The sequence below is a fragment of the Leptodactylus fuscus genome, chromosome 3 (assembly GCF_031893055.1).
Source record: "Leptodactylus fuscus isolate aLepFus1 chromosome 3, aLepFus1.hap2, whole genome shotgun sequence".
Lineage (NCBI taxonomy): Eukaryota > Metazoa > Chordata > Amphibia > Anura > Leptodactylidae > Leptodactylus > Leptodactylus fuscus.
This window is the reverse complement of record NC_134267.1, coordinates 226,583,671-226,608,655: the sequence shown is the minus strand read 5'-3', so window position 1 is coordinate 226,608,655 and position 24,985 is coordinate 226,583,671. Positions and strand designations below refer to the sequence as shown.

Below are 24,985 nucleotides of genomic sequence, written 5' to 3'. Positions count from 1 at the left end.
CTGCCCCCAGATTCATGTCTCCACATCTCTGCCCCCAGATTCATGTCCTCTCCATCCTTGCCCCCAGATTAATGTCTCCACATCTCTGCCCCAGATTCATGTCCTCTCCATCTCTGCCCCCAGATTCATGTCCCCACATCTCTGCCCCCAGTGTCATGCCGTCCTCTCCATCTCTGCCCCCAGTGTTATGCCGTCCTCTCCATCTCTGCCCCCAGTGTCATGCCGTCCTCTCCATCTCTGCCCCCAGTGTTATGCCGTCCTCTCCATCTCTGCCCCCAGTGTCATGCCGTCCTCTCCTTCATCTGCCCCCAGTTTCACGTTCCACCTCCACGTTCCACCTCCACATTAATCTTACCTTCTCCTCCGCTCCCTCGCAGCTCTATGCGCGCCTCTCTCGCTGACACATATGCGGCTGAAGCAAGGAGCTGACACAGGTGCCAGCGAGAGAGGCACGCAGCGGTGAAGCGAGAAGCTGACACAGGTCAGCTCCTCGCTTCAGCCGCATATGAGTCAGTGAGAGAGGCGCGCAGCGGCGAAGCGAGAAGCTGACACAGGTCAGCTCCTCACTTCAGCTGCATATGATTCAGCGAGAGAGGCGCGCAGCGGCAAAGCGAGGAGCTGACCTGTCAGCTCCTTGCTTCAGCCGCATATGAGTTCAACTCAGATCTGCATCCTCTGGACGCAGATCTGAGTTGAAATCGGGACATACCTCCCTCCAACCAGGACCGCGGGACATGTCACCCAAATCGTGAATGTCCCACGGAAATCGGTACGGTTGGGAGGTATGACACCAGTGCTGTGTGAGGTGATAGACCCCAGTATTATACTCCCTGATACAGCAGACATACTTCATCCAGGTCTTGTGATGAGAAAGAGGATGAAAATGGATGAGACAGGAAGTGACATCTATTTCTAACTCCTCCCTCCCTACAGTAACACACTAAGCACCATATACTAAAGCTGTATATACACAGATATATACTCCTAAAGCAGAACATACACAGATATATACTCCTAAAGCTGAATTTACACAGATATATATACTCCTAAATCAGAATATACACAGATATATACTCCTAAAGCTGAATATAGACCAATATATTCTTAAAGCTGAACATACACAGATATATACTCCTAAAGCTGAACATACACAGATATATACTCCTAAAGCTGAATATACACCGATATATTCTTAAATCTGACCCAGTCTGTATAAATCTACACAACTACTGCACGAAGAAGAAACTGAAGGAGATATTGGTTCCTCCATCCCAAAGTCATGTCCCCCTTTGCTGGGGGTGTCTTTGCACACTATTATTTAAGGTGACGACACTAATATCCCTATGCAGACCATTGGCCAATGACACACGAAGACCAAGTGTATATAGAAATAATGGCCATTCTCGGACATTATAATGCCTTTCCATGTGAGTACATGGAGCTGTCATTCCTATATGTTTTCTTGCATGGCCACGGCTAAGTTTCTGCTTGCAGATTTTGCCCATCAAAGATCCAGCTAAGTATCAATGTATGAATAACACCAAACAAATCAGTATTAAATTGAAATAATTTATTCTTACAAAGTTTTTAATATTAAACATGATGGTATCAGGAAAGCACATAAAAACAACACGTCAAACGAGTGGAGGTCGCATTGGAATGAGTAGCGTCAGCAGGTGTATAATGTGCTGGAATAGAGAAGTCTCAATAGTGGTGTAGGGGATATAGATATATATATATATATATATATATATATATATATATATATATATATATATGGCCCTGTATTCCGTATATATATATATATAAATATAATTTGGCTTCTATTGCCCACAGTATCACAAAACCAGGGCACCTAATCCTATTAATATTATAAATGTGAAAGTTTGTGAGTTTGTGGGTTTGTGTGTTTGGATGTTTGCATGTTCGGATGTTTGTTCCTCAATCACGGAAAAACCGCTCCACCGATTTGGCTGAAATTTTCCACAAACATAGTCATTACACTCGATTAAACAATAGGCTACTTTTCGTCACAATAGCGCACATACGTTTGTGCCAGGACCCCCACAAAACCCAAACTCACACCACCATCTCTGCAATCTCACACACTTTGGACCATAGCAAGCCACAAAATTCATATTGCCCTCTACAGCCTCGCCCCTAACCCCACACAATCTCATATACATATACTTTACCACTTTACCCCTCACCTTAATGATACTCCAGGAGGCTCTCTTTAACGCTCCGGAGCAGCCATGTTTGCCGACCCCCACCACTCTGACAATCCGCGACACCGCCCACCCATGTCAATACCCCTAGGCGGTCTAATAAATGCAAAAAAAAAAGTTTAAAAAAAGTAAAAAAAATATAAAAAATAAATAAAAAGGATAAAAAATTCAAATCACCCCCCTTTCCCTATAACACATATAAAAGTAGTTAAAAACTGTGAAACACATACATGTTAGGTATCCCCACGTCCAAAATCGCCCGCTCTACAAAGTTATACAAATATTTTTCCTGTTCGGTAAACACCGTAGCGGGAAAAATGGTCAAAAGTGCCAAACTGCCATTTTTTCACTGTTTTGATTCTGCTAAAAATTTTAATAAAAAGTGATCAAAGCAATAACATTTCCCGAAAATGGTAGAACTACAAAGTACACCCATTCCTGCAAAAAATGACGCCCTATACATCCCCGTACACGCATGTATAAAAAAGTTACGGCTGTCGGAATATGGCGACTTTTCAAAAAATAATTTTTTAACACAGTTTTGGATTTTTTTTAAGGGGTCAAAATGTAAATAAAACCATATAAATTTGGTATCCCCGGAATCATCACGAAGCACAGAATACAGGGGACATTTCATTTTGGTTGCACAGTGAACGCCGTAAAACCAAAGCCCTTAAGAAAGTCGCAGAAATGCATTTTTTCTTCAAATCCACCCCATTCTGAATTTTTTCCCTGCTTCCCAGTACATTATATAGAATAAATAATGGTGGCATCATGAAGAAAAATTTGTCCCAGGAAAAATTAAGACCTCATATGGCTCTGGGAGCGGAGAAATAAAAAAGTTATGGGGTTTAGAAGGAGGGGAGTCAAAAACGAAAATCAAAAAATGCCAAGGGTTAACTTCAAATACTTCTGTCCCAAAGTCACTATGTAAAGTTTGTCACAACACCGTATAGCAGCTCACATACAAATTAACTTCAACACAAAAGTCTCCCGTATTCTCTGAATTACAGCAAAAACAAGATACAAAGTTACATTTCATATCCCATACCATATACACACTACGAAAACCTTACCCGCGCCTGTATATACCCACTTCTACAATCACCGCAGACGAAGTCGCGGGTACCAGCTAGTTGAAAAATATTTGTGGCATTGCAAAGATCATACCCACATCACCATTGTATAATTAGAGCATATAAGGTAACAGCATATAAGTTAACAGAATCAATGTGAAGTTACACACACATGCCAGTGTTACACATGAATCAGCCTAGATAGGGCAAAGAATGTAATGCATGAACAGTAGGGTTGAGCGATCGTGTTTGTAAAAGATCGGATTCCGATCGGCGATCGAGAAAATTTCATGATCGCCATCAGAATTCCAAACACAATCTTTTTAGGTGGGATTGAGATCGGTACTATTTCCCACAATGCTTTGCTTAGCCCTCACACTGAGTAAACACTCCGCTCATTCTGAGTGGAGTGTATACTCAGTGTGAAGGCTCCGCTGCGGTTCCATAGGAATGAATGGGAGACTAAACTAACATCTCTATTAGCTACTTACCTCCAGAGATGGCTGCTCCGGATCCCGGTGTTCTCCTTCTTCTTCGCCTCCCTGCCGCCGCCTCCCAGGTTAGTGTTTAACCCGCCCAAACTCTCTTAACCCATCCACACTCTCCTAATCTGGGAGGCAGGGGGCAGCGAGGCGAGAAGAGCAGTGTGGAGCGGCAGCGAGGCGAAGAAGAACACCGGGCGCCGGAGCAGCCATCTCTGCAGGTAAATGGACACCAGGGAGGACTAAGTAGCCAGAGGATTAAAAAGAAATCCTCTGGCTACTTAGTGATTAAAAAAAAAATCACTACACAGCGTGGAGTCTAACAATTAAAGTGTTCAATTGTTAGAGTCCATGCTGCATAGTGAATAGGATTGCTTTTAAAATCCGATCTCCGATTAATAAAAAAATCCCATTGACTTGCATTGGGATCGGAATTGGGATCGAGATCGGGTTCGAATGAAAAATGATCGGAAATTGGATTTTAAAATCTATCCTGAAAAGTAAAGATCGGCTCAACCCTAATGAACATAGAATATTGCTCACCAGCTGCGACCTCCGGAGGGGAAGCTTTTTATAGGGTACGTAATAGTAGATTAATGGTGCCATTAATTCATTCAGGTGCGGCTGTCGCATCACAATGGTGCGAGAGCATCACATGACAATGCTTGAGCTAATCAAAACCGTGGGAGTGTCCAAAGGAGGCACACATACAGCGTATGTAGAGGGGAAAACCACAGTCGCCACGTATACAGACCAGGAGATGTATCCTATATGCGCAAATGCGACAATCAGATTTCACATATCACCCTGAATTTATCATTTGACAATGTACACAAATATTCCCACATTGGAGATGATCATGTGTCAACAACAGCAAAAAAAGTCTGCCACTACCACCACCAGTGCCAAACCCCCACCTTGGGAGGTTCCTCTAGGCCTGCTCCGGATGTGCTTTTAGGATACTGAGCGAAATGGAAGTATCACCACTGCCACCACCCTGACCCACTTGCCAGGTACTACCCTCAAGAGAATCACCATCAGCAATCATCATCATCTTCCCCACTTTTTTCCAACACATACTCATACGTTATAACCATGCACACCCCCAGAATTTCCACCTCCAAATATCCCCCTAGCTCCCCTACTAGAACAACTACCACTAGTAGTAGTACCACGTCCTCTCTGCCAATACCAACAGTCATCACCTCTTCCTCCTCTGCTTGCACACAATGCTGACTGCTCTCATCCAGCCCACCAAAAAGAGGAGGAAGACTGCTCTGACTAGGAGAAATAGATTGCTCAGCAGGTGCCACATCACTACCAGCATCTGTGTCAGTGAAGAATGTAAAGGAGACGCGTTTTTTTCACTCACATTATTTTATAATACCCAGAAAATGCTTAATTAACTACAAAAAACACTGAAATATTTTTTTTTTCACATAATGAAGGATGCACTACCAATACCACCATCACTACTACTATGTGTGACGTACATCTACAATTACATATTTTGTTCAGATTAACAACCATGTTCCTTCACAGTGTGTATAGGTCATAGACCAGACTAGATTGGACGTTTTTTTAAAGATTTTTTTCTTAGTTCTATAACTACTGTTCAGTTTTCTGACTTGTGCTGCCTATAGCCCGGCCAATAGCTATGAGATGCAGTGACATAGGACACAGATGGTTTTGCGTGTCCACCATTTACACTATATGAGGTTGATCATGAGTGTAGAAGCTTATATAGTCCATATGATATCAGCCCTGTAAGCGCCACCTGCTACTGTCTATCGGCTGACAGCCTATCAGATGTTGCTATCATGTGATGTGAGAGTCACTACTACCATGACATTGTCTGCTCTGTATCTTCAGGTCTAACACGTGCTGCTGCCATTTTCTCATAGCGCGGTCACTTTTCTTTGTCCAAAGCGACTCACTATGTCTTCTAAATATTCGTTACGAACCGATATGCCCCTCTCCAACTCTGACCCCAGGTATTGGCAGTTTTCCCGCTGTCTCTTTTTCCATGCCATTCTTATTCCGAGGCTACAACAAGAGGCTTATTCACAAAAACTGTTTCTCCTGATCTAAAAAATGAAAACCCTATCCGCTTAAGCCAGTGGCCCCATAAAATATAATGGGGTCCCCGGTATCAGGGATGGAGGCCCTGAACGCTAGGGTGAAGCCAGCCTTAGGAGGATATCTTACAATTAAAGCTTACTTCCAGTTATACAATACATGAATAATATGGGGGAATATAAGAAACCTTGTAATACATTTTATTTAAGAAATATTTTTCCTTCTCAAGTTCCACTTCACGTACAGATGTAGTCAAATGAAAATTGACATGTTAAATAAATACTGGGGTAACATGGTGGGCTTGCAGCTCTGGACTTCTGGGTTCGAATCCTGCCAGGAACAACATCTGCAAGGAGTCCAAATCTTCCAAAGAACCGCGCTTCCACAGACTATTTCAGTCAACAGACTTCAATAAAGACCTTCTATTGACCGAACTACTCTATGGGAGCGCAGTCCTTTGGAAGATTCCAGGTGAATCCCTGTCCTGTCCATAGTGATCTATCTACAACACCCTTGGGTGTCTGGACCTTGCAGCCGCACACTGCCAGCAAAGTAGTTGTGAACTGGTCACAGCGAGTTAAGGTGAGAATTTATACATCTGTACCTTAACATACTTCACCACTTGGGGCTTTTCTGTTTGTTTTTCAGTAAAGAATATATGACCTGTCCGACTCTGCACACCTGAAATGTGGCCGACAAAGGAATTCTCCTTAAAGAGACTTAGTATTCCCCCTGACCCAGGTAACGGGAATGACATCTGAATATTGTCTATTGTGACTACAGATTTACAGTCTTTTAACTGCAAGGCAAAGCACAAATCATATGGGGTTTCGGTGCATTTGTTATTCCAATGTCAGGTGTCATGTCCACCTCAGTGACCCCTGGGGGGAAGGAGAAGGTGAATTTCTGCAGAAGACTTGTGAAAAAGATGAAGAGCTCCATTCTTGCAAGTGTCTCTCCGGCACAGGCTCTACGACCTAAAGTAAAAAAAAAAAAAAAGACAGATCATAGACAAAACAATTGTATACAGTTATAATGTGAAAGCCTACAAACCATAGTTGATGTGTGTACAAATTACATATAAAAAACAAAAAACTTGCAAGTCTTTAGTAGGTGATACCTTTTTTAATGGCAGAAATGTGGAACATTTGGTGCACCAAAGATTTTATGCCAAAAATCTTTATGTTGGAGAGACCGGCCAGAAGCTCAGAATGAGAATTAATTCACATCGCCCTACAATTAAACAATAAAGAATGGACCTTCCCGTGCCAAAACATTTCTGTCAGGAAGATCATAATATCACCAATGACATGAAAATTTTGATTTTGAGAGGGAATTTTAAATAAAGGAAACAGAGACGGATTTATGAATACAGGTGCATGACTCTATTTAACACTCTGGATAATGGAATGAATGCATCACATGGGTTCATGTCATTCTATAAAAATCACTGAACTAAGACAGCCATAAAGATAAAGAACCTGGGAACTGCGAATTGTTTATATTTATATGTATACATTAATAAGCCTCTTCCCCCTCCCTCCTGAAATCCTATCCCTATGTGTCCTGTTGTACATAAATATGCAGCCTTCAGAAAGTGTTTTTAGATATATCTGAAGAAGAAGCAGAAAGCTTTGATCTGTCATCATTATGAATTAGCCATTAAAAAAGCTATCACCTACTGAAGACTCTCAAGTTTTTTGTTTTTTATATTTCATACCCACTGGCTAACACAGTACAAAAACAAACATTTTCCTTATACATATTACATATACATACAAGGGGTTGGCCAAATCAGAATACAATATTTACTAAAAGCCCCTAAACAATTTGTTCAGTCCCAAATGTCCATCAAATGTTTCCTTCATCACCCAGATGAAGACTCCTGGTTCCCCATCTTTGGGCTATACAAGCAAATGGTTGCAATATCCATACTGTGAATGGCCGCCATGTGGTTCACTCATGTGGTCACTTTTCTAAAGTGCCTGTGGGTATCCATTCTTTTAAGCAGACAGGCTCTCCATCTTTCAGACCCCCATGAGGACCTGAACGATGAAGAGCCAAATGCTAGTGTGAACCTGGTGTAAGTAAAGACAAGTAGTCAATTGTTACAGTGCCAACAAACCATATGTAATATGAATGAGAGTTCTTTGATATACCTACCTGCAGAGAATGGCATGAAGGCTTCATTCTTCCTGAAATTTCCCTTGGAGTCAAGAAAATGATTTGGATAAAACTCTTCTGGTTTCTCAAATTGAGTCTTATCTCTCAATACCGAGGTCAATAATGGAACGATATAAGTTCCCTGGGTAAAACAATATAATTTATATATAATTTATAAAAATATACCATAGCTTTATCTTACTACAACTAACTACAACAGTGGTGTAACTAGGAATGGGATCCCAAGGCAAACATTTGACATGGGACCATCCCACAGTATAATAATCAGAGTCCCAGAGGAGGATATAAACATAAAAAACAATGTTACTTACCTCTCCTGGTCTCCAGTGCACTCCCCGCAGATCTCTTCAGTGTAGGACCAGACGGCACCTGACTTCAGCCGACGTCGCGACGCATAATGATGCCGGCCCACATTACGTCTGTGACATCACCATCAGTTCCGTAGCACAGGAGATGTAAGTAACAGTGTTTTTTATGTTCCCTCTCCTCTCCTGGCCCATCAATCATTATACTCTGATCTGAAAAGACCTCAGAGTATAATGATAGCAGTGGTTGTGGGGTTCGTGGTCTACGACCTCACTGATCCCCGATCCTGCTCACATCTACAGAAGGGGAAGTGCTGACGGTCATGAGCAGAAGTGAGGATCAGTAATTAAATAGGGCCGTTACCTGCAAGAGTTAATGTCTCTAATGTCCCGGGACTTGTGGCAGCCGCTACCCCGGTAGTTACACCCCCGAACTACAAGTGGTTTTGAAATAATTTATTTTCTATTAACAAAGCAGAAGTGTTGTTAATTCCGGAGGCGGGAAGAGGCATGAAGAGGACACGAGAGACCGGCATATGCTGCAATGGAGCCCAATGAGACTGCTTGTTGTGTTCACACTATCAATACAATATCACAACATGCTAAAAAAACACCTTGAAATGCAGACACTTCCCAAGAAACCATGTTGTACTTAGCAGAGTTACTTTTGATAGACGTATCTGGTCCAGCCTGAAGGACACAACTGTACCTGCTCAGGTCATACATGGTACTTACTTTTGGAAGAAAATATCCCTTAAAGATCACATCTTTGGTTGTTTCATGGCCCAAGTTAAGAGGTGCAATATCAGCGAATCTCTGGATTTCATGTATTACTGCATTTGTAAAGGGCATTTGTCCTCGGTGGCTGTATAAGGGCTGGGCAGAGCCAATGACTGATAAAATTTCCTCTTGAACTTTTTCTAACAAAGACCAGAAAAATTCAACAAAAATCAAGATGTTTCCAAAGTATTTCATGATGTTTCTCAGAGACATTAGGTAGATCCAAAGCACCATCTTCATCAATCTTCATATCCCATGAGCTTGAATAATAATAGTATTTACAGATATGCCCAATGTTACCTTTCAGTTTGGATAAGAACCTCCATTTGCCATAAAACCAAATCAATACAAAATTGCCCATGTCAGCAACTATAACTTTAACTATATAGCAACTATAAATTGAATGGAAGACCCTGTGGAGTATTTTCTTTTCCTTTTGTTTCTATTGTTAAAGCATGGACAAGACTCAAGACCTGGTTCAGCTGGAGTTTTCCTGTGTGCACATGTGCCTGTTACCATCCCCCCAGGAGCTAAGGACAGCATGGTCACCATGCGGCATGGAGGAGAAACCTGCATGGAAGTGTGGACTTCTTCTTTCAAGGAGATGATTTCTGGAGTCTATTGCTGATGTGTGAAGATGTCTACAGCTGACTGGTATTTCTTTCTTTTACTGTGGACACGTGAGACTCTGCTACAGCCTGGGAACCTACCATCACCCACCTACCCCATGAGTGTATGGAAGCTTGGCAAGAGAGCAGCACCCTGTCTACCTGGATGGCTTCAGACTTCTTTGGGCAGTAGAACACAGTGGTAAGAAGAAAGGAGGAGGGCTTGTGATGAAGGACATTTGGGGCATTTTTTGTGGTTAATGGACAATAGCGCTGATGCAAGATACCGAACTATCAGCTGTGAGCAGGAGATCTCACTACCTACCAAAGGAACTGCCACATGTTATCATGATAGCTGCCTATGTCCCCCACCTCTGCAAAACCGTTTCTGCCTGTTATATCTACATGCTGTGACCCCCTCCTCGTGTCCTCCAACCACGGTCGGGTTGTATTATTAACATCACTTCACACAGAGAACTAAATGATCCTGCAGTGTGTCTGTGTTTCTCTCTTTTTAGTTGCTATGATTCCTAGTATTTCTCTATCTGCCATGAGCTTGTATGTGTTTCTCTCTTGTTATATACTACTGTACCATCTATGAAACTGTATCACTGAAACTTCCCCATTGTGAGACTATTAAAGGATTATCTTATCTTATCTTAAAACTGCAAGGCACAACACAACCACTTGATCTCCTAGGAGAGATAGAGAGCTGCAAAATCATGTTTTTTGAATAGCTGATCATCTCGTGCCACACATCTTGGAATATTTTGAGCCAACATTAATGAAGATGGTGATTTGGATTCATGCCTGAGAAAGCACATGTTTAGCATGACTATCTTTGGCAGCATTTTTTATTCTCCTGCTTTGGCCTTTTATTGTCTGAGAATTCTAGAATGATCAATATCCAAGCTCCAGCACTTATGTAATCTTTATATGTTATTCTCCCTCCTCCTCCCATATGTATCCACATATATTTTTTATGACTTGTGATTTGTCACAGGGTGACATTTTATTATTACATTGTGTTCGGTGGGATTGTTGGCATTTTCAAGAGTTTGAGTAGGTGAAGTTGGTGAAAGGTCGTCTTGAAGAGCCTTAAGGACTCCTATGGCACAGAGAAGGAAATGCTCTCATAGGGATACACAAGTATGGATACTTCTCACACTGCATTAGACGCATACAGGAACACATGGTGAAGTGATCAAATCATCTCTGCTCCATCTGTACCTTGGATTTTTGGATATTTTGCCATCAAAAGAAGTCCCCAGGATAGTGTAGTGGCCGCTGTATCTATTCCTGCTGAGAACAGGTTTCTTACAACACGTGTCAGATTTCCATTGTGGAAATACGATTGAGGGTTTGCCGCTTCCTGGAAAATAAATCAGTATACTGAGTGAGTAACCCGCACCGAAATCCACTTACAATATACTGTAACTTGAATTAGGGTTACTTATGTAATCCAGAGACAAGAGCTGGATATACAACGACACTACAGCTGTTTATTACAGAAATATAGAAAGGGATTTGCAAGAAGCAAACAGTAGCAGAAACAACCCTGCCCCATTAGATTACTCCTTGTTGCTGCTTCTGCAAGTTTTATACTGATGACTAGAGATGAGTGAACACTAAAATGTTCAGGGTTCGGAATCCGATTCGAACAGCCGCACAATGTTCGACTGTTCGAACGGGTTTCGAACCCCATTATAGTCTATGAGGGGAAATGCTCGTTTCAGGGGTAGGCAACATTCGATCAAATTCTACTTACCAAGTCCATGAGTGAGGGTCAGGCCGGATTCTTCTCCCTGCGCAGCGTCCCCGCGTCCTCTTCTGGCTCTGAATTCACTCTGCTAGACATCGGGCCTCGGCAGAGCCGACTGTGCATGCCCGCACTACAAGCGGACATGCGCAGTCAGCTCTGCCCAGGCCCGATGCCTGGCAGAGTGAATTCAGAGCCGCAAGACGCTGCAGGGACGCTGCGCAGGGAGAAGACTTCTAAAGGTAAGAGAAGAACCAGCGTTGATTGGCAATGTATAGCATTCTGCCAATCAACGCTGGTTCTGCATCGAGTACGAGTATTTTGAATACCGTAGTATTCGATCGAACACCTACTCGATTGAGTACTACTCGCTCATCTCTACTGATGACTAGAGATGAGCAAGTAGTATTCGATTGAATACCTCCCCTGCATAGTTATTGGTGTAATCGGTCAAATACCACAGGTAAACGCAGTAAAAATTTGATGCCCCTCCCACCTTCCCTGTTGCTTTTGTACACCAATAACTATGCAGGGGAGGTATTCGATAGAATACTACTCGCTCATCTCTACTGATAACTTATATATATATATATATATATATATATATATATATATATATATATATATATCAAAAAAACTTGATAGTCTTCAGTAGTTGATACCTTTTTAATGGCTAACTCATAATGATGACAAATTACTGACGTTTCGGAACACTACGGCTCCTTTATCAAAGTAAATTTAAAACATTTCTGAAGGATGCATATATATATATATATATATATATATATATATATATATATACAGAGAAGGCACAAAGGGTGTTAGAATTCCAGGAGGAAGGGGGGGGGGGTTGTTAGTAATTGGTAGAGACAATGTAAACACTTCCAGGTCCTTATCAGTTCACACGTTTCTGTAAAGAGACATAAAACCCTGTGACACATTCAGTCCACACTCCAGCATTTCTAGCAGGGTCATAAATTTACATTCATGAATGCGTCGTTCTCTCTTTGATCTGAAATTCCCTCTCAAAACTAAAATGTTCATGTGTTCAGTGATAATGTGATCTTCATTGCAGAAATGTTTTGATACGGGAAGGTCCATTCTTTTTTCTTTAATTGTATGGCGATGTGCATTGGACCCCGCACAGATCAGCTATTATGGAAGTCTTCCACAGTGGATGGGGAGCCTGTGTTGTCTGCTTCTAGTCAAGTGATAGGCACTGAGCCCCATCTATAGTATAGCGAGGAACTGAAGCTCAGCGCCTATTACTTGAATAAGAGCATTATACGTGAGCTCTCCATCCATTGTAGCAGCTTCTGGCACCTGGAGGCCAGAACAGCTTCTTTCTGCAGGGCCCGGGTGTTGGACTCCCATGGATCAGATACTATGACCTACCGTATTTTTCGGACTATAAGACGCACTGGACTATAAGACACACCTAGGTTTTAGAGGAGGAAAATAGGGAAAAAAAATTTTGAAGCAAAAACTGGTAAAATATTTAATATATGGGAGTTGTAGTTTTGCAACAGCTGCAAGGCCACATTGACAGGTGACCCTGCAGCTGTACGGGGATGCATAGAGTGGTTTTTTTTGCAGGGCCAGAAGTACTTTTTAGTTATACCATTTTGGGGAATATCTATTGCTTAGATCACCTTTTATTGAAAAAAAAAAACCCGGTGGTTTATGATATATGATTTTCTACTTTTATATATATATTCTAGGGACAGGAGGTGATTTAGAACTTTTATTTATTTCATATTTTTAAAGCTTTTTTTTTTTCTTTTACTATTTTATTCCCCCCCCCCCCCCGGGGCTTGAGCCTGCGGTCACTTGATTGCAAGTCCCATAGACGGCAATACAACTGTATTGCCGTCTATGGGACATTCTGTCTATTAGTATTACGGCTGGTCATAGAGACCAGCCGCAATACTAATACAGCAGTGACAGGCCCGGGAGCCTCAGTAGGCTCCCGGCTGTCACCCGAACAGGTCGGCTCCTGCGATATCGCCGCGCAGGAGCCGGCCTGCAACTTTACAGGTACGGGGCCGGTGGGGACCGGCCCCGGGGGAGAAGGGGTCACCGATACTGACCCGGCATCCGCTGTACTATAGAGGCGGATGCCGGCACGGGATAGAAGGGGTCACCGATACTGACCCGGCATCCGCTGTACTAGAGAGGCGGATGCCGGCACGGGATAGACGCCGGGGCCTGAGACATCGCTGCCCTGCCCTGTATGAAGCCAGCGGCGGGGGGACAGAGGAGCGAAATAGCATCGCCCCTGCCGCTGCTGGCTTCATGCAGGGTAGAGGAGCACAGCGAAGTCTCAGGCCCCGGCGTCTATCCCTTTCCGGCTTCCGCCTCTCTAGTACAGCGGGTGCCAGGCGCCACATTCGGCCTATAAGACGCACCCTTCTTTTCCCCCAAAATTTGGGGGAAAAAAAGTGCGTCTTATAGTCCGAAAAATACGGTATCTTGTAGATAAGTCATCAATAGGAAACACCCTTTTAAAGCCGCTGTACATGTTACATTTTCCCACCATATAAGAATTAGAGCACCCAAAAAATTACTGTACCTCTTTTTGTCTGACGAGGAAAGCATCAATTAAACTTCTTTGATCATTTTCATCCAAGTTCTTCAGACGTTCTGTGAATGTTTTTGTAATAAAGTCACAAAGTTCCTCAACATTTTTCACAATTGTCTTGTGACTACCGGGAAGCATTCCAAGGAATGGGAACATGTTATAGAGCTGTTCAAGCAATTAAAAAAATAAATAATAAATCTAAGACTCAATATATTTTTTTCCTTTCCTGCTAAGAAGACACACTCGCTCTTGCTAAAAGATGACATAACAAGACATTGTTCCATTTCATAACATCTTTGAAAGCAAAAATTATTTTCATTTTTGCTAAGTATTTGATGACCTAAACCAGATTCAAAGGGGGCTTTAGTAAATCTCTTCACCATTGGCTCATTCTGATTCATTGAAAATCTTAAACCTGAAAAATCAGCCCTATTGTAACGTCTCTGCCTGTTTGGGTCACTGCGCCACCCTGTGCTCGCATGTTGTGGTGCAGGGGGCATGTGCAGTTTCATTCCTTGCTTAGAGTTTTTGGTTGCATGATGTGAACATGGCTCTAGTTCTGTAATTGAATTTCCACCACACCCGTCTTGTGCCTTGTTTGCCTCAGTTCATGAAGTGATTAATTCTAGTCTTGCTGTGTGATTGACAGCCTCTCCACCTATCAACTCCTTGGCTCACATTCACATTGGTGCTTGCTATTGCCTTGTGCGTGCTGGCTTTTCTCTTGCTGCTTATTCTTGTATTCTGATTCTTGACCTCTGGCTTTCCCTATAGACTACTCTTTTGGATATCGATTTTGACACGTCATTGCTCGACTGTTACAGTTGTCACCTATTACCTAGGATAGAACCGGCAAGCAGGAAGGGACAGTGGGGGTTTCAGACCAGGACTCACTGTCTCTTGTGCCCCTTCCTCCAGGGTTTCCAGCAGCTACTGGGGAATTGCTCCTATTGCAATTCCTTTACACCTATCATCTCTAATCATCCTCATCATAGAGAAGATAAATATAAGAAAAACACTGATAACATTACCAAAACCATTGGAGTTGCCAAAAGTCTAACATTGTCATGTTCTAGGTGTAGCAATCTTCGGAATTGAGAATCATCATAGTCCATTCGAATCCTTATTAAAATGGACACTATAATATTTGCCACAGCAGCTCGTAGGATCATAAAGTCCTCAAATGGCTCGCCTAAAGAGAGAGCAAAGAAATGACACACACACACACATATAGGGTTACACGTATACTTTAGGTAACACGAATACAACGCCCATAGTATAATAATAGCACTTCTGATTCTGGAAACAGGCGGTCTAGTGCTATGAAGCTATAGTTCAAATCAAAAAAATTCAACAAAACATAACTTTAACTGTAATGCAGGTAAAATATCATTATAGAACAATCAATGGTAAACCGACAAATGCCTTTGGCGAGAGGAAGGGGTTAGGGGGTAGAGCGTTTCCAGAAACAGATTATAATATATAATAGATTAATAGCTACCTTTGATCGGGTTTCTAATATGGTGCATAGTATGGTCTCTAAACATTGGGGTATTCTTACCATGGACCCAGATACTGATCACTTATAGAAGGAGCAGGAACATTAGAGATCGAATGCTAAAAGTCACTTTCTCCCACCACCCACCATTCCTATCGCATAGGACCTAAAATATGGGGATGTTACCGTTGTAGCTGTTGTATTGCCTGCACATTCGTACAAACGGGTAAGACATTTACTAGTCGTATTAAAATAAGGCCCAATATTACTGAACATCTTTTATTTATACAGCAAGTACTCAATGAAAAAATAAAACCAGATCCATGAACGATGTGGTGTTGCATAGTGTGTAACACCCAATTTTAGGGTACAACTTTGAGAGAAAAAAGACCAAACAGGGATTGTATATAACTATTTGGTTTGTAAGGGGGGAAAAAAAAAAAAATTATACTGGATAAATACAAAAAGTGTGTTTGGCCTAACTAAATTGTTTGCTCTCGGACATACATACATATATACTATACATTCATACATAAATATATATAGGATATGTATAATAACACTCCTTAGGGACTGCGCACCTTCATAGGCGTATGGAGACTTACAAGCCATTTTCTCTCCACTGGGGGATTATGGGAAAAATAAGCAAATCTGTTCTCCAGGATGTAATTAGGAAAACAGTGCCTCTGTTTGCAGCCCTCTAGGGGCAGCCCCCTTAACATCATGCATGACCTTTTTTTAATAAGCCTAATAACATAATGCGGGGATTATTGCCCAACTTGTTTTTCTATTCCAAAAGGAACAGATTCTCGGCTGTGGACAGTGCTGTTTCGATCTGTTGGATCTCTTCAGCACAGCGTAGGGATACTAGTTTGGCAGAGTGAGAGACTATAGATCAGGATCAGGGGATAATACCACTCCTTAGGGAGAGTGTGCACCTTCACAGGTGTATGGAGATTTACAAGACATTTTCGCTCCAGATCGAAACAGCGCTGTCCACAGCTGAGGATCTGTTCCTTTTGGAATAGAAATACTAGTTTGGCAATAATCCCCACATTATGTTATTAGGCTTATTAAAAAAGTCATGCATGATTTTAAGGGGGCTGCCCCTAGAGGGCAGCAAACAGAGGCACTGTTTTCCTCATTACATCCTGGAGAACAGATTTGTACATAAATACATGCATACATACAGTATATACATGACATATATACATACAGTACAGACTGAATTTGAATAAATATACTGTACCTTTGAAAGATGCAAAATAATTAGTCAAGTGTGAACATTCTTCAATAATCTTCTCCTCTATGATACTTTTTCCCATGCCAAAGTCCCGTAATGTGGATATTGCAAAACGTCTCATAATCTTCGAGTTTTCACCTTGTGAGAAAGTAACTCCTGAAACAATAAGACATATCAGTACTTCAGTATGATAGGTGGCGGATGGGCAATCATTACATTACTTTCTGCCATCCCTCCTTCTTCACTATGATGTAATGTGGTCTGTAGCGAGATCCACTGACTCCTGCTCTCCTAGTTCTAGGAATGCCCCATATTGTATTGATGGGTAGTTTGTTATTAGAAGACACTTATAAGAGATCATGGCGTTCTGTATTCCCATCTTTTTTTTTTCATACTCCCAACCTTCCAAAAGCCTTTATTATTGTTATTTTCCCTTTCACAAAGGTATCTGAGGTATCTTATTTTTAGTGGGATAAATTGTACTTTATAATGGCATAAGGAGGACAGAAGAACAGTAGCGGCAAACACATCCAGACTAGAAATGAGCGAGTAGTATTTAATCGAATACTATGGTATTTGAAATACTCAGTCAAATACTACTCGCTATTCACAGTAAAGATTTGATTCAGAACCAGCGTTGATTGGTCGAATGCTATAGCATTTGGCCAATCAACGCTGGTTCTGTAGCAGGCTCGTCTTTGCTAATCAGGAGAGCTGGCAGCTTGCGTTATGCAGGAGCTGACATTTTCTCATAGGAATGCATTGACCAGCGTTGATTGGCCGAATGCTACACTGAGTACAGCATTCGGCCAATCAATGTTGGTTCTGCTGGAGGCTCGTCCGTGATGAGGCGGAGTCTAAGATCAGACCACAGTAGTCTCCATTATGGTCCAATCTTAGACTTTGCCTCATCACAAATGAGTAGAAGAGATTCCAAAGGGTAGAGCCACAAATTGATAATGGAGAACCTTTCAAGAGTGGGTCTGAATCACAAACCTTAGATACTACTTGGACTCTACTGCTATGGGGATATGAAAATATGCGTCCTTGTGGTCCAAGGTACACATCAAGGCATCTCTTGCAATCAAGGGAGTGGCCGACCTGATTGTTTCCATTCTGAAGTGGTTATAGCGGACCCACCTGTTCAAGTATTTCAGGTTTATGATGAATCTGAAAGATTTGTCTTGTTTCCTTACTAGGAAAAGGGAGGAATAGTGTCCACTCCCTCATTGAACAACAGGTACCGGTGTTTCCACCCCAAATAGGCTGGCCACTTTTTTCAACGTGTTCCTGTAGAAACCCTGAAGGCTGGGTAGAGACCTGAAATCTAGGGGGGGAGGAACTGACAAAAATTCTACTTTGTACCCTGACTCTATGAATGTAAAACCCAGGGATTTGAGGTTACCTTTCCCATTGCACCAGGAACCCCTTTAACCTCCCCCTGACCCTGGCGTCATAACTTGCCCTCAGGTCTAATGCAGGAAGAAGAGTTTGGGTTGAGGAGATAACCCCTCCCCTTGCCTCCTTTAGGGTAGCTCCATCTGCCATCTTTCCCCGTATAACTATCCCTTTGGGATTTTTTTTTTTTTTTTTTTTTTTGGGGGGGGGGGGGGGCAAAGGAATAGGGCTTTTTGACTTGAACCCTTTCTTTTTGTCAGCTGCTTTCTCGAGAATTGGTCGAGCTCTGGTTCGGACACAAATTCCCCCAAGAAATGTAAATTACATAATTTGACTTTGGAGATAACATCCTGACCAATATTTAAACCATAAAGACCTGCGGCCAGCCATAGCTAAAGCCCCCTCTTTTGCTGTAAATCTAATACATTCAGCCGAAGAGTCTGCTAGAAACCCTGTGGCTGATTGTAATAAGGGAACTGCCTGAATTATATCTTCTCTGGGGGTTTTGCCTTTAAGATGAGTCTCCAACTGTGAGATCCAGATAAAAAGTGTCCTAGACACTGAAGTGGCTGCTATATTAGACTTTAGACTCTGAATAGCTGTCTCCCAATTTTTCTTAAGGAGTCCATTTGTTTTTTGATCCATTGGGTCCTTTAATTGCGCTGAAGCAAAAAGAGAAAGAGGCACCGAGCAGACCAATGTGTAGTATAGGTAGTATTACAACTGGGTGAGCAAAGAAAATGGCCGCTCACCTGACTGGGTTGTGTGGGACACAACAACCCTGGAAAATATGGAAAAAACAGAGGATAAGCAGGGCGGCAGCTGGACCCACGTTGGAGTGACCAGAACAACAGAATATGGATGGACCAACTCCCTCGGAGGGAGAGAGGAAGGAAGGACCACTTGAAAAAGAGCAATCCTGCTCGAAACGCGTTGTGTTAATATAATTTGAGTTGTCTCCATTTGGGCGAGCGCGGTCCTTCCTTCCTCTCTCCCTCAGAGGGAGTTGGTCCATCCATATTCTGTTTAATTGCGCTGAGTCTTCGAATGGAAGGTCAGTTTTCCCAACTGCCTTAGCCAATTGAATATCCACCCTGGGATATTATCCCAAATTTTCGACTCTTCCGGCTGAAACACAAGGCGGTTTTTAACCTCCAGAGAGACTGAAATCCCTTTTTTTGGCTCTAGCCATTCGTCTCTAATTAAGAGCCTAGTTAACAGGGAACACCCGCTGTTTTCTAGACTTCAAGCCCCCAAACATATCATCCTGAAGCAAAAAAAAAAAACACTGTCATCATCAGGATCAACAGCTGAGAAATTTTTTCCAATGGACTCTGAGTATGAGGAAAAGGCCTCATTATCCAAGTCCAAGGAAACTTGGACCCTAGGCTTTCTCCGGGGAGGCTCAGAACTAGACTGGGGCAGGAAGCTAGATATGGGGGACTGGACTACTTCTTTAATTAAGGAGCTTAAGTCCTCCAAAAACATCAGCTTTTCTTCCTTAAGGACTTTCTCCGTACATCCTGAGCATAGGGCTTTAGAATAGGGGCTAGATGTTTTCTACAAAGTGGACATTTCCTGTGTCTTTTTGATACATACTTGCCCCTATGGGAACCTTCAGTCTCCACCTAACAATGGAGAGAAAAGGAAACCCAAATTACACTCAGCCCCATTACAAAAAGCAGCCAGGGGATCTGTCACCGACAGCTGTGACTCACGGAGAGACATGCTGGAGTATACAGTGATACACCACATACCTCGCAGGAATGTTGCCTATTCACTCAATGCCCGGCATTTTAAAATTCCTGCCTGCGATGACATGACTTACTGTGCGCCAGTACCCACAAGTCGGCCATTCTTCCCCTGTGTGCGGGACCAGAGCCGTCACCCTCTCTTTCCCCTGCATTAGCCCTAATGGACTGCTTAATGGACTGCTGAAAGGGGAAGCTTATCAACTCGAGGGCAGGCAACAACGAGACCGCTGCGTCCTTAATGGTCCAGTGAGATAGCCCCATGGACTACGACAGAGGACTGGACGGTGGTCAAAATTCTCGACGGAGGAGAACCTCTCATCCCATCCCTGTGTAGAGACAGGAAACTCTGGTGTTTGGTGGTGGGAGTGGTGTATTTAACGAGTCTCAGTTCCTGTCCCTACAGAGGGTCAGAGGTCAACCTTCTTGTGTAGCTGTCATGGTGGACATTATGGAAAAAGGGCATTTGCGTTATTTTATTATAAGTTTTGTTTTTGAGCCATTCACTGTGCAGCCAAAATGACACATTAGCTATAATCTACGTGTTCGGTATGATATTTTAACACTTTAAAAAAAGATCCAAAATTTTGAGAAAACCTTCCAGTCTATTTATTAATATGTAATATTTCTAGCATTTTTTGAAGGGCAGAGTTGTCTTATTTTTATTTTTAGGCCTTGGGGCCTGATCACTGGTATAATATAATACAATGTTAGTATACTGCAGAAGAACTTGAGTCCATCACTCAAGTTAAAGGTTGCCTTCAATAGGGTCCCATCTGTCACAGTTCACCCTTGATCTTGCTCCAGGGGATGGATATTCAGAAGAACATGACAACACCCAGTACCAGCATTGTCATTGTGTCTCCACTGTGTAAAAATGCATTCTCAGCCAAGTATGAATGTGTCTACGTGATTTTGACAAAATTAGCTAACGGGTAAACAAGCATTCAGCCAACTACTGCCTGAGGTGTATGGCCACCTTCAGCCCAAATAGCTTCCTCGACTGCCCATTTTGGAGTCAAGTTACGATAGCAGATGCTTAAACCATGTTATAAACAACAGTGCTGGCCAATGTATAGACTCAAAGGTTAAGAACCACCAAAGTTTTGACTCATTTTAACAGAAGAATGAGTGGTAATGCAGGATAAGAAAACATGGATGATTTCTTCTTCTCAGGAAGTGACCTCACATACATTGTTCACATCTCTGTAGATTAACTGTACTATAATGGGCATCTAGAGGATTACATTGCATGTCATAATGCCCCACTAGTCCAGTTGGCTTCAAGTTTCTTAGGGCAAATGTGAGCTGATCTGTAGGGCCTGGGAGGACTATGGTCCTGTAGCCCGTAATGACCACCCTTATGATATGGAGTCCCTGTTCTGTCCCTGACTGCCCTGAAAAGGACAACTTACTGTTCTAATATCTCCCTATGTGACCCTAGGTAAGATATGATAGGAAAGAAGGGTATCCTCAGATGCAGTGGCGTAGCTACTGGGGTAGCGGCTGCCACAGGGCCGGGGACATTAGGGGCCCGGCGACAGCCTCTACCACTGCGGGGTTTTTTTAATTTTCTTAATAGGCGGTTACCGGCTGGAATTACTCCAGCCAATAACGGGCCCTATTTACTTACTGATTCTGGAAGTGATCGGTAAGTGATGCCACAGGCCCCAAAAACATCATTATTATACTCAGACACCCCCCCCCAAGTATAATGATCAGAGGTCCAGAGGAGGTAAGGTACCATAAAAAACCTCTCCGGGCAGGGTTCGGGCCTACTTCTGTGACTTTCCCTGACGTCACATGACCGAGCCTGCGTCCCGGGTAATGTGACATCCTGGACGTCATTGAAGATGGCTGACACCACCGAGGAGTGCAGCAGAGCCACGGATAGGTAACAATGTTTTTTATGTTGGTGTCCCTTTCGGTCTCTGATTATTATACTCTGGGGTCTAAAAAGATCCCAGAGTATAATTGTTCATGGGTGCCCACAGTGGGGCATAATACTGTGTGCACGGTATTGGGGTCTTCGGCGGATGTTGGTTGGGGACCCCCCATGTCAAAAGTTCACCACAGGGCCCTGTCGTTCCTAGTTATGCCATTGCACAGATGTTAAAGGATTCCTCTGCTACAAGCTTCAATCCGTGTTTCAAACCTAAACGCACTAAAAAGTGCATCTCAATGATCTGATGGAACCTTACCCTGTCAGAGGTATAGGTTTAAGTCCCTGTGCTGTCTCTAGATGCCATGAACAAAATTTCCGTAAGGTCACTAGGTGATCCTGTCTGGGGAAATTTAAGGTAGACCTGGAGAGTCCACCCAATTGCAATTGTCATCCTGAAAAAGACAATTAGATGATCCAGTGAAATATCCTTGTTGTCCAATAAAGGGCATTCTGGACAGCTGAGGTCATACCAATCCCTATCCCGATGCATTTGGCCCTAAACAGATTCATCAGAGAATAGAGGGTAGAGATTGCCCGATCTGTAGCCTGGCAGCCTTGACCAGATGCCAACTTTTGACTCCTCTTACTTGGATCAGATTGCGTTGCCTTATGTGTGTTTGGTGCTTTCCAACAAATGTAATACTCCATGCTAATAATAAAACCAAAAAGACTCACCCATTCCCTTGTCCATACTAGTGAATATTTTCAGTAATCCCCTTTCTCCAAACACTTCTGCGTTATTGACTAGAGCTTCTTTCACAGTCTCATATCCGGCTAAGACCACCATTGTTTTCATACCCATCTGGACACGAAACACCGGGCCATACTTCTTTGCAAACTTAAATACAATAATAAAACAATCATAAAGACTGTATCCTAGTATATCTGCTCCAGATCATACATCAATCTCTAGTCTGTTTTGCTTAGATGTTCCAGTAGAGTAAGACATCTACAGTAGAGTTGGGGTCTTTTAGCACTAGGTTTGGGCTTGAATAATGGAGATAGGATTTTTTTTCTCTGTCTTTCAAGGAGTCTCCTTGAAATCTTTGGGTTTACACCAATAGGTCTTCTTTATTGGGGAAATAAGTTCTTGGACCTTGGGATATAGAGGGTTCTTGTGTGTGACTTTTGGAGATGAAACAAGTCCTGATGCTCAAAGTAGGTCCTGGTTGCATGGAGAAAGGAACCCAGAGACAAAACATAGTTTGTTGCCTCAATAAGGACTTCAGATTATAACTTTGCCTGGCATTGGAATACCAGGTGGTGTCCCCAGATTCTGTAGTGTTGTGTTTTTATGGTGGACCCATCCCATGTCTTCTCTGCTATCTACCACATCACAGTGACTTCTCGATTCCACCTTTGTTATGATAGTAGTCAATAGACTTGAAATATTAGGATTTTGAGAAGATTTTCTGCGTCATGGTCTTGGATGGAGTAAATATGACTCCATAGAACAGTATATACCTGTTGACCTAACAGAGACAGTGCAAGTATACATTTCCACCAATCACACATTGAAAACTCTTGGACCAGAGGGTTGGATAGAAGTGTCCTTACCTGTAGAAAAGTGAGGTGAGGTCTCTGTAAATCCACAAGATGCAAATTCCCGATCAGCGGTAAACATCTGGGACTGGGAGGGAAATTCTCAACATGACTTTGTTTCCAACTTTTTAGGAAATTCAAGATATATAGAAGAGCCAAAATCAACACAAAAGATGATAAAGAGAATCCAAAATCCATAGTTATGAGTGGAGCTGATGCCAGTGCTGAAGTGTGGCAGCTGAAGAGGACCAGTCCTGGTTACTAGGTGGCTTTTGTAATGCTTTGGCTCCTCCTTTACCTTATTTACCTGATGAGTACAGAGTGTTCAAACATTTGGAATACATATGGTATAAACTGAAAAACGATTGAAGAGATGGCGTCATGTGAGCATTTAATATGAGTCAACAGTGCTGTCGCTCTTCTGTATGGAATGTTTGTGTCACTAAGTTACTTTGCCTTTAGCCATACACGTACAATAGACCGGCCTGTCTTAGAAAAATTTCTGCAAGTCTCTTACATTACCTTGAGCAATACACCATGACACTATCCTTTGTCCATTTATATACACAATGGCGCAGATTTATTAAAACTGGCCTATCATAAGTATAGGTATTCATACACACATGCAAACCAGGGCATTTTAAATACCATGGTGAATTTTATACATGGAAAGAAGTCAGGTATAAAAAGGGCCATAAACAAGGTGCATCACATAAGGTATAGAGATGAGCAAACAGTAAAATGTTCGAGGTTCGATATTCGTTTCGAGTAGCCCCTCAATATTCGACTACTCGAATCGAATATCGAACCCTATTATTTTCTATGGGGGGAAAATGCTCGTTTCAGGGGTAGGCAACGTTCGATCAAATTATACTTACCAAGTCCACGAGTGAGGGTCGGGCTGGATCCTCCGAGCAGTCTTCTCTGTGCAGCTTCCCCGCGGCGTCTTCCGGCTCTGAATTCACTCTGCCAGGCATCGGGCCTGGGCAGAGCCGACTGCGCATGCCCGCACTACAAGCGGACATGCGCAGTCGGCTCTGCCCAGGCCCGATGCCTGGCAGAGTGAATGAAGAGCCGGAAGACGCCGCGGGGAAGCTGCACAGAGAAGACTTCTAAAGGTAGGAGAAGAACCAGCGTTGATTGGCCGACTGTATAGCATTCGGCCAATCAATGCTGGTTCTGCATCGAACTTTTACATTCGAAATTCGCCGAACAGAGCCTTACTGCGCAGGCGTCCGACGTCCAGCCGAAGAAGGAAGGGAGGATGCAGAAGAAGACAGAGGTGGCGCTGGAGTCGGTTTTCGAGCAGCAATGAGGACGCCCCCATCGCATCTCCTGCGCTGGGGGACGCCCCCATCGCTGCGAGAGAACTAATTAGCATACCGGTACAAACCGGTATTTCGAACGAACGGCGTGGCGGAGATCACTTCCAAAGGTAGGAGACAAATAGCCTTTCTAAAGGCTATTCCGACGTGTTACCTAGAAAAAAAAGTTTTTTAATGGTAGAATCCCTTTAAGAAGGGTAG

The 24,985-nt window shown here is 42.8% G+C and overlaps 1 protein-coding gene across 1 annotated transcript; it reads right to left on the bottom strand.

Moving 5' to 3' along the window:
* Positions 1 to 6,660: 6,660 nt before the first annotated feature.
* On the bottom strand, positions 6,661 to 23,657 carry LOC142196848 (cytochrome P450 2K6-like). The gene is made up of 9 exons (XM_075266831.1): positions 23,475 to 23,657; positions 22,593 to 22,755; positions 16,830 to 16,979; positions 15,114 to 15,274; positions 14,074 to 14,247; positions 10,973 to 11,114; positions 9,090 to 9,274; positions 8,029 to 8,170; positions 6,661 to 6,842 (listed from the first exon to the last, which is right to left on the bottom strand). The coding sequence occupies exons 1-9, from the start codon at positions 23,655 to 23,657 to the stop codon at positions 6,661 to 6,663; spliced, it is 1,482 nt and encodes a 493-aa protein (XP_075122932.1).
* Positions 23,658 to 24,985: the final 1,328 nt, after the last annotated feature.

Bases quoted from the DNA above. Each gene is read 5' to 3' on its own strand.
- LOC142196848 (XM_075266831.1), bottom strand. From the start codon at position 23,657: ATGGATTTTGGATTCTCTTTATCATCTTTTGTGTTGATTTTGGCTCTT. The intron at 22,756-23,474 runs GTAAGGACACTT...ATTGTATTTAAG, and splicing joins CTCACCTCACTTTTCTACAG to TTTGCAAAGAAGTATGGCCC. The intron at 9,275-10,972 runs GTACAGATGGAG...GGTCTTTGTTAG, and splicing joins AAAATATCCAAAAATCCAAG to AAAAAGTTCAAGAGGAAATT.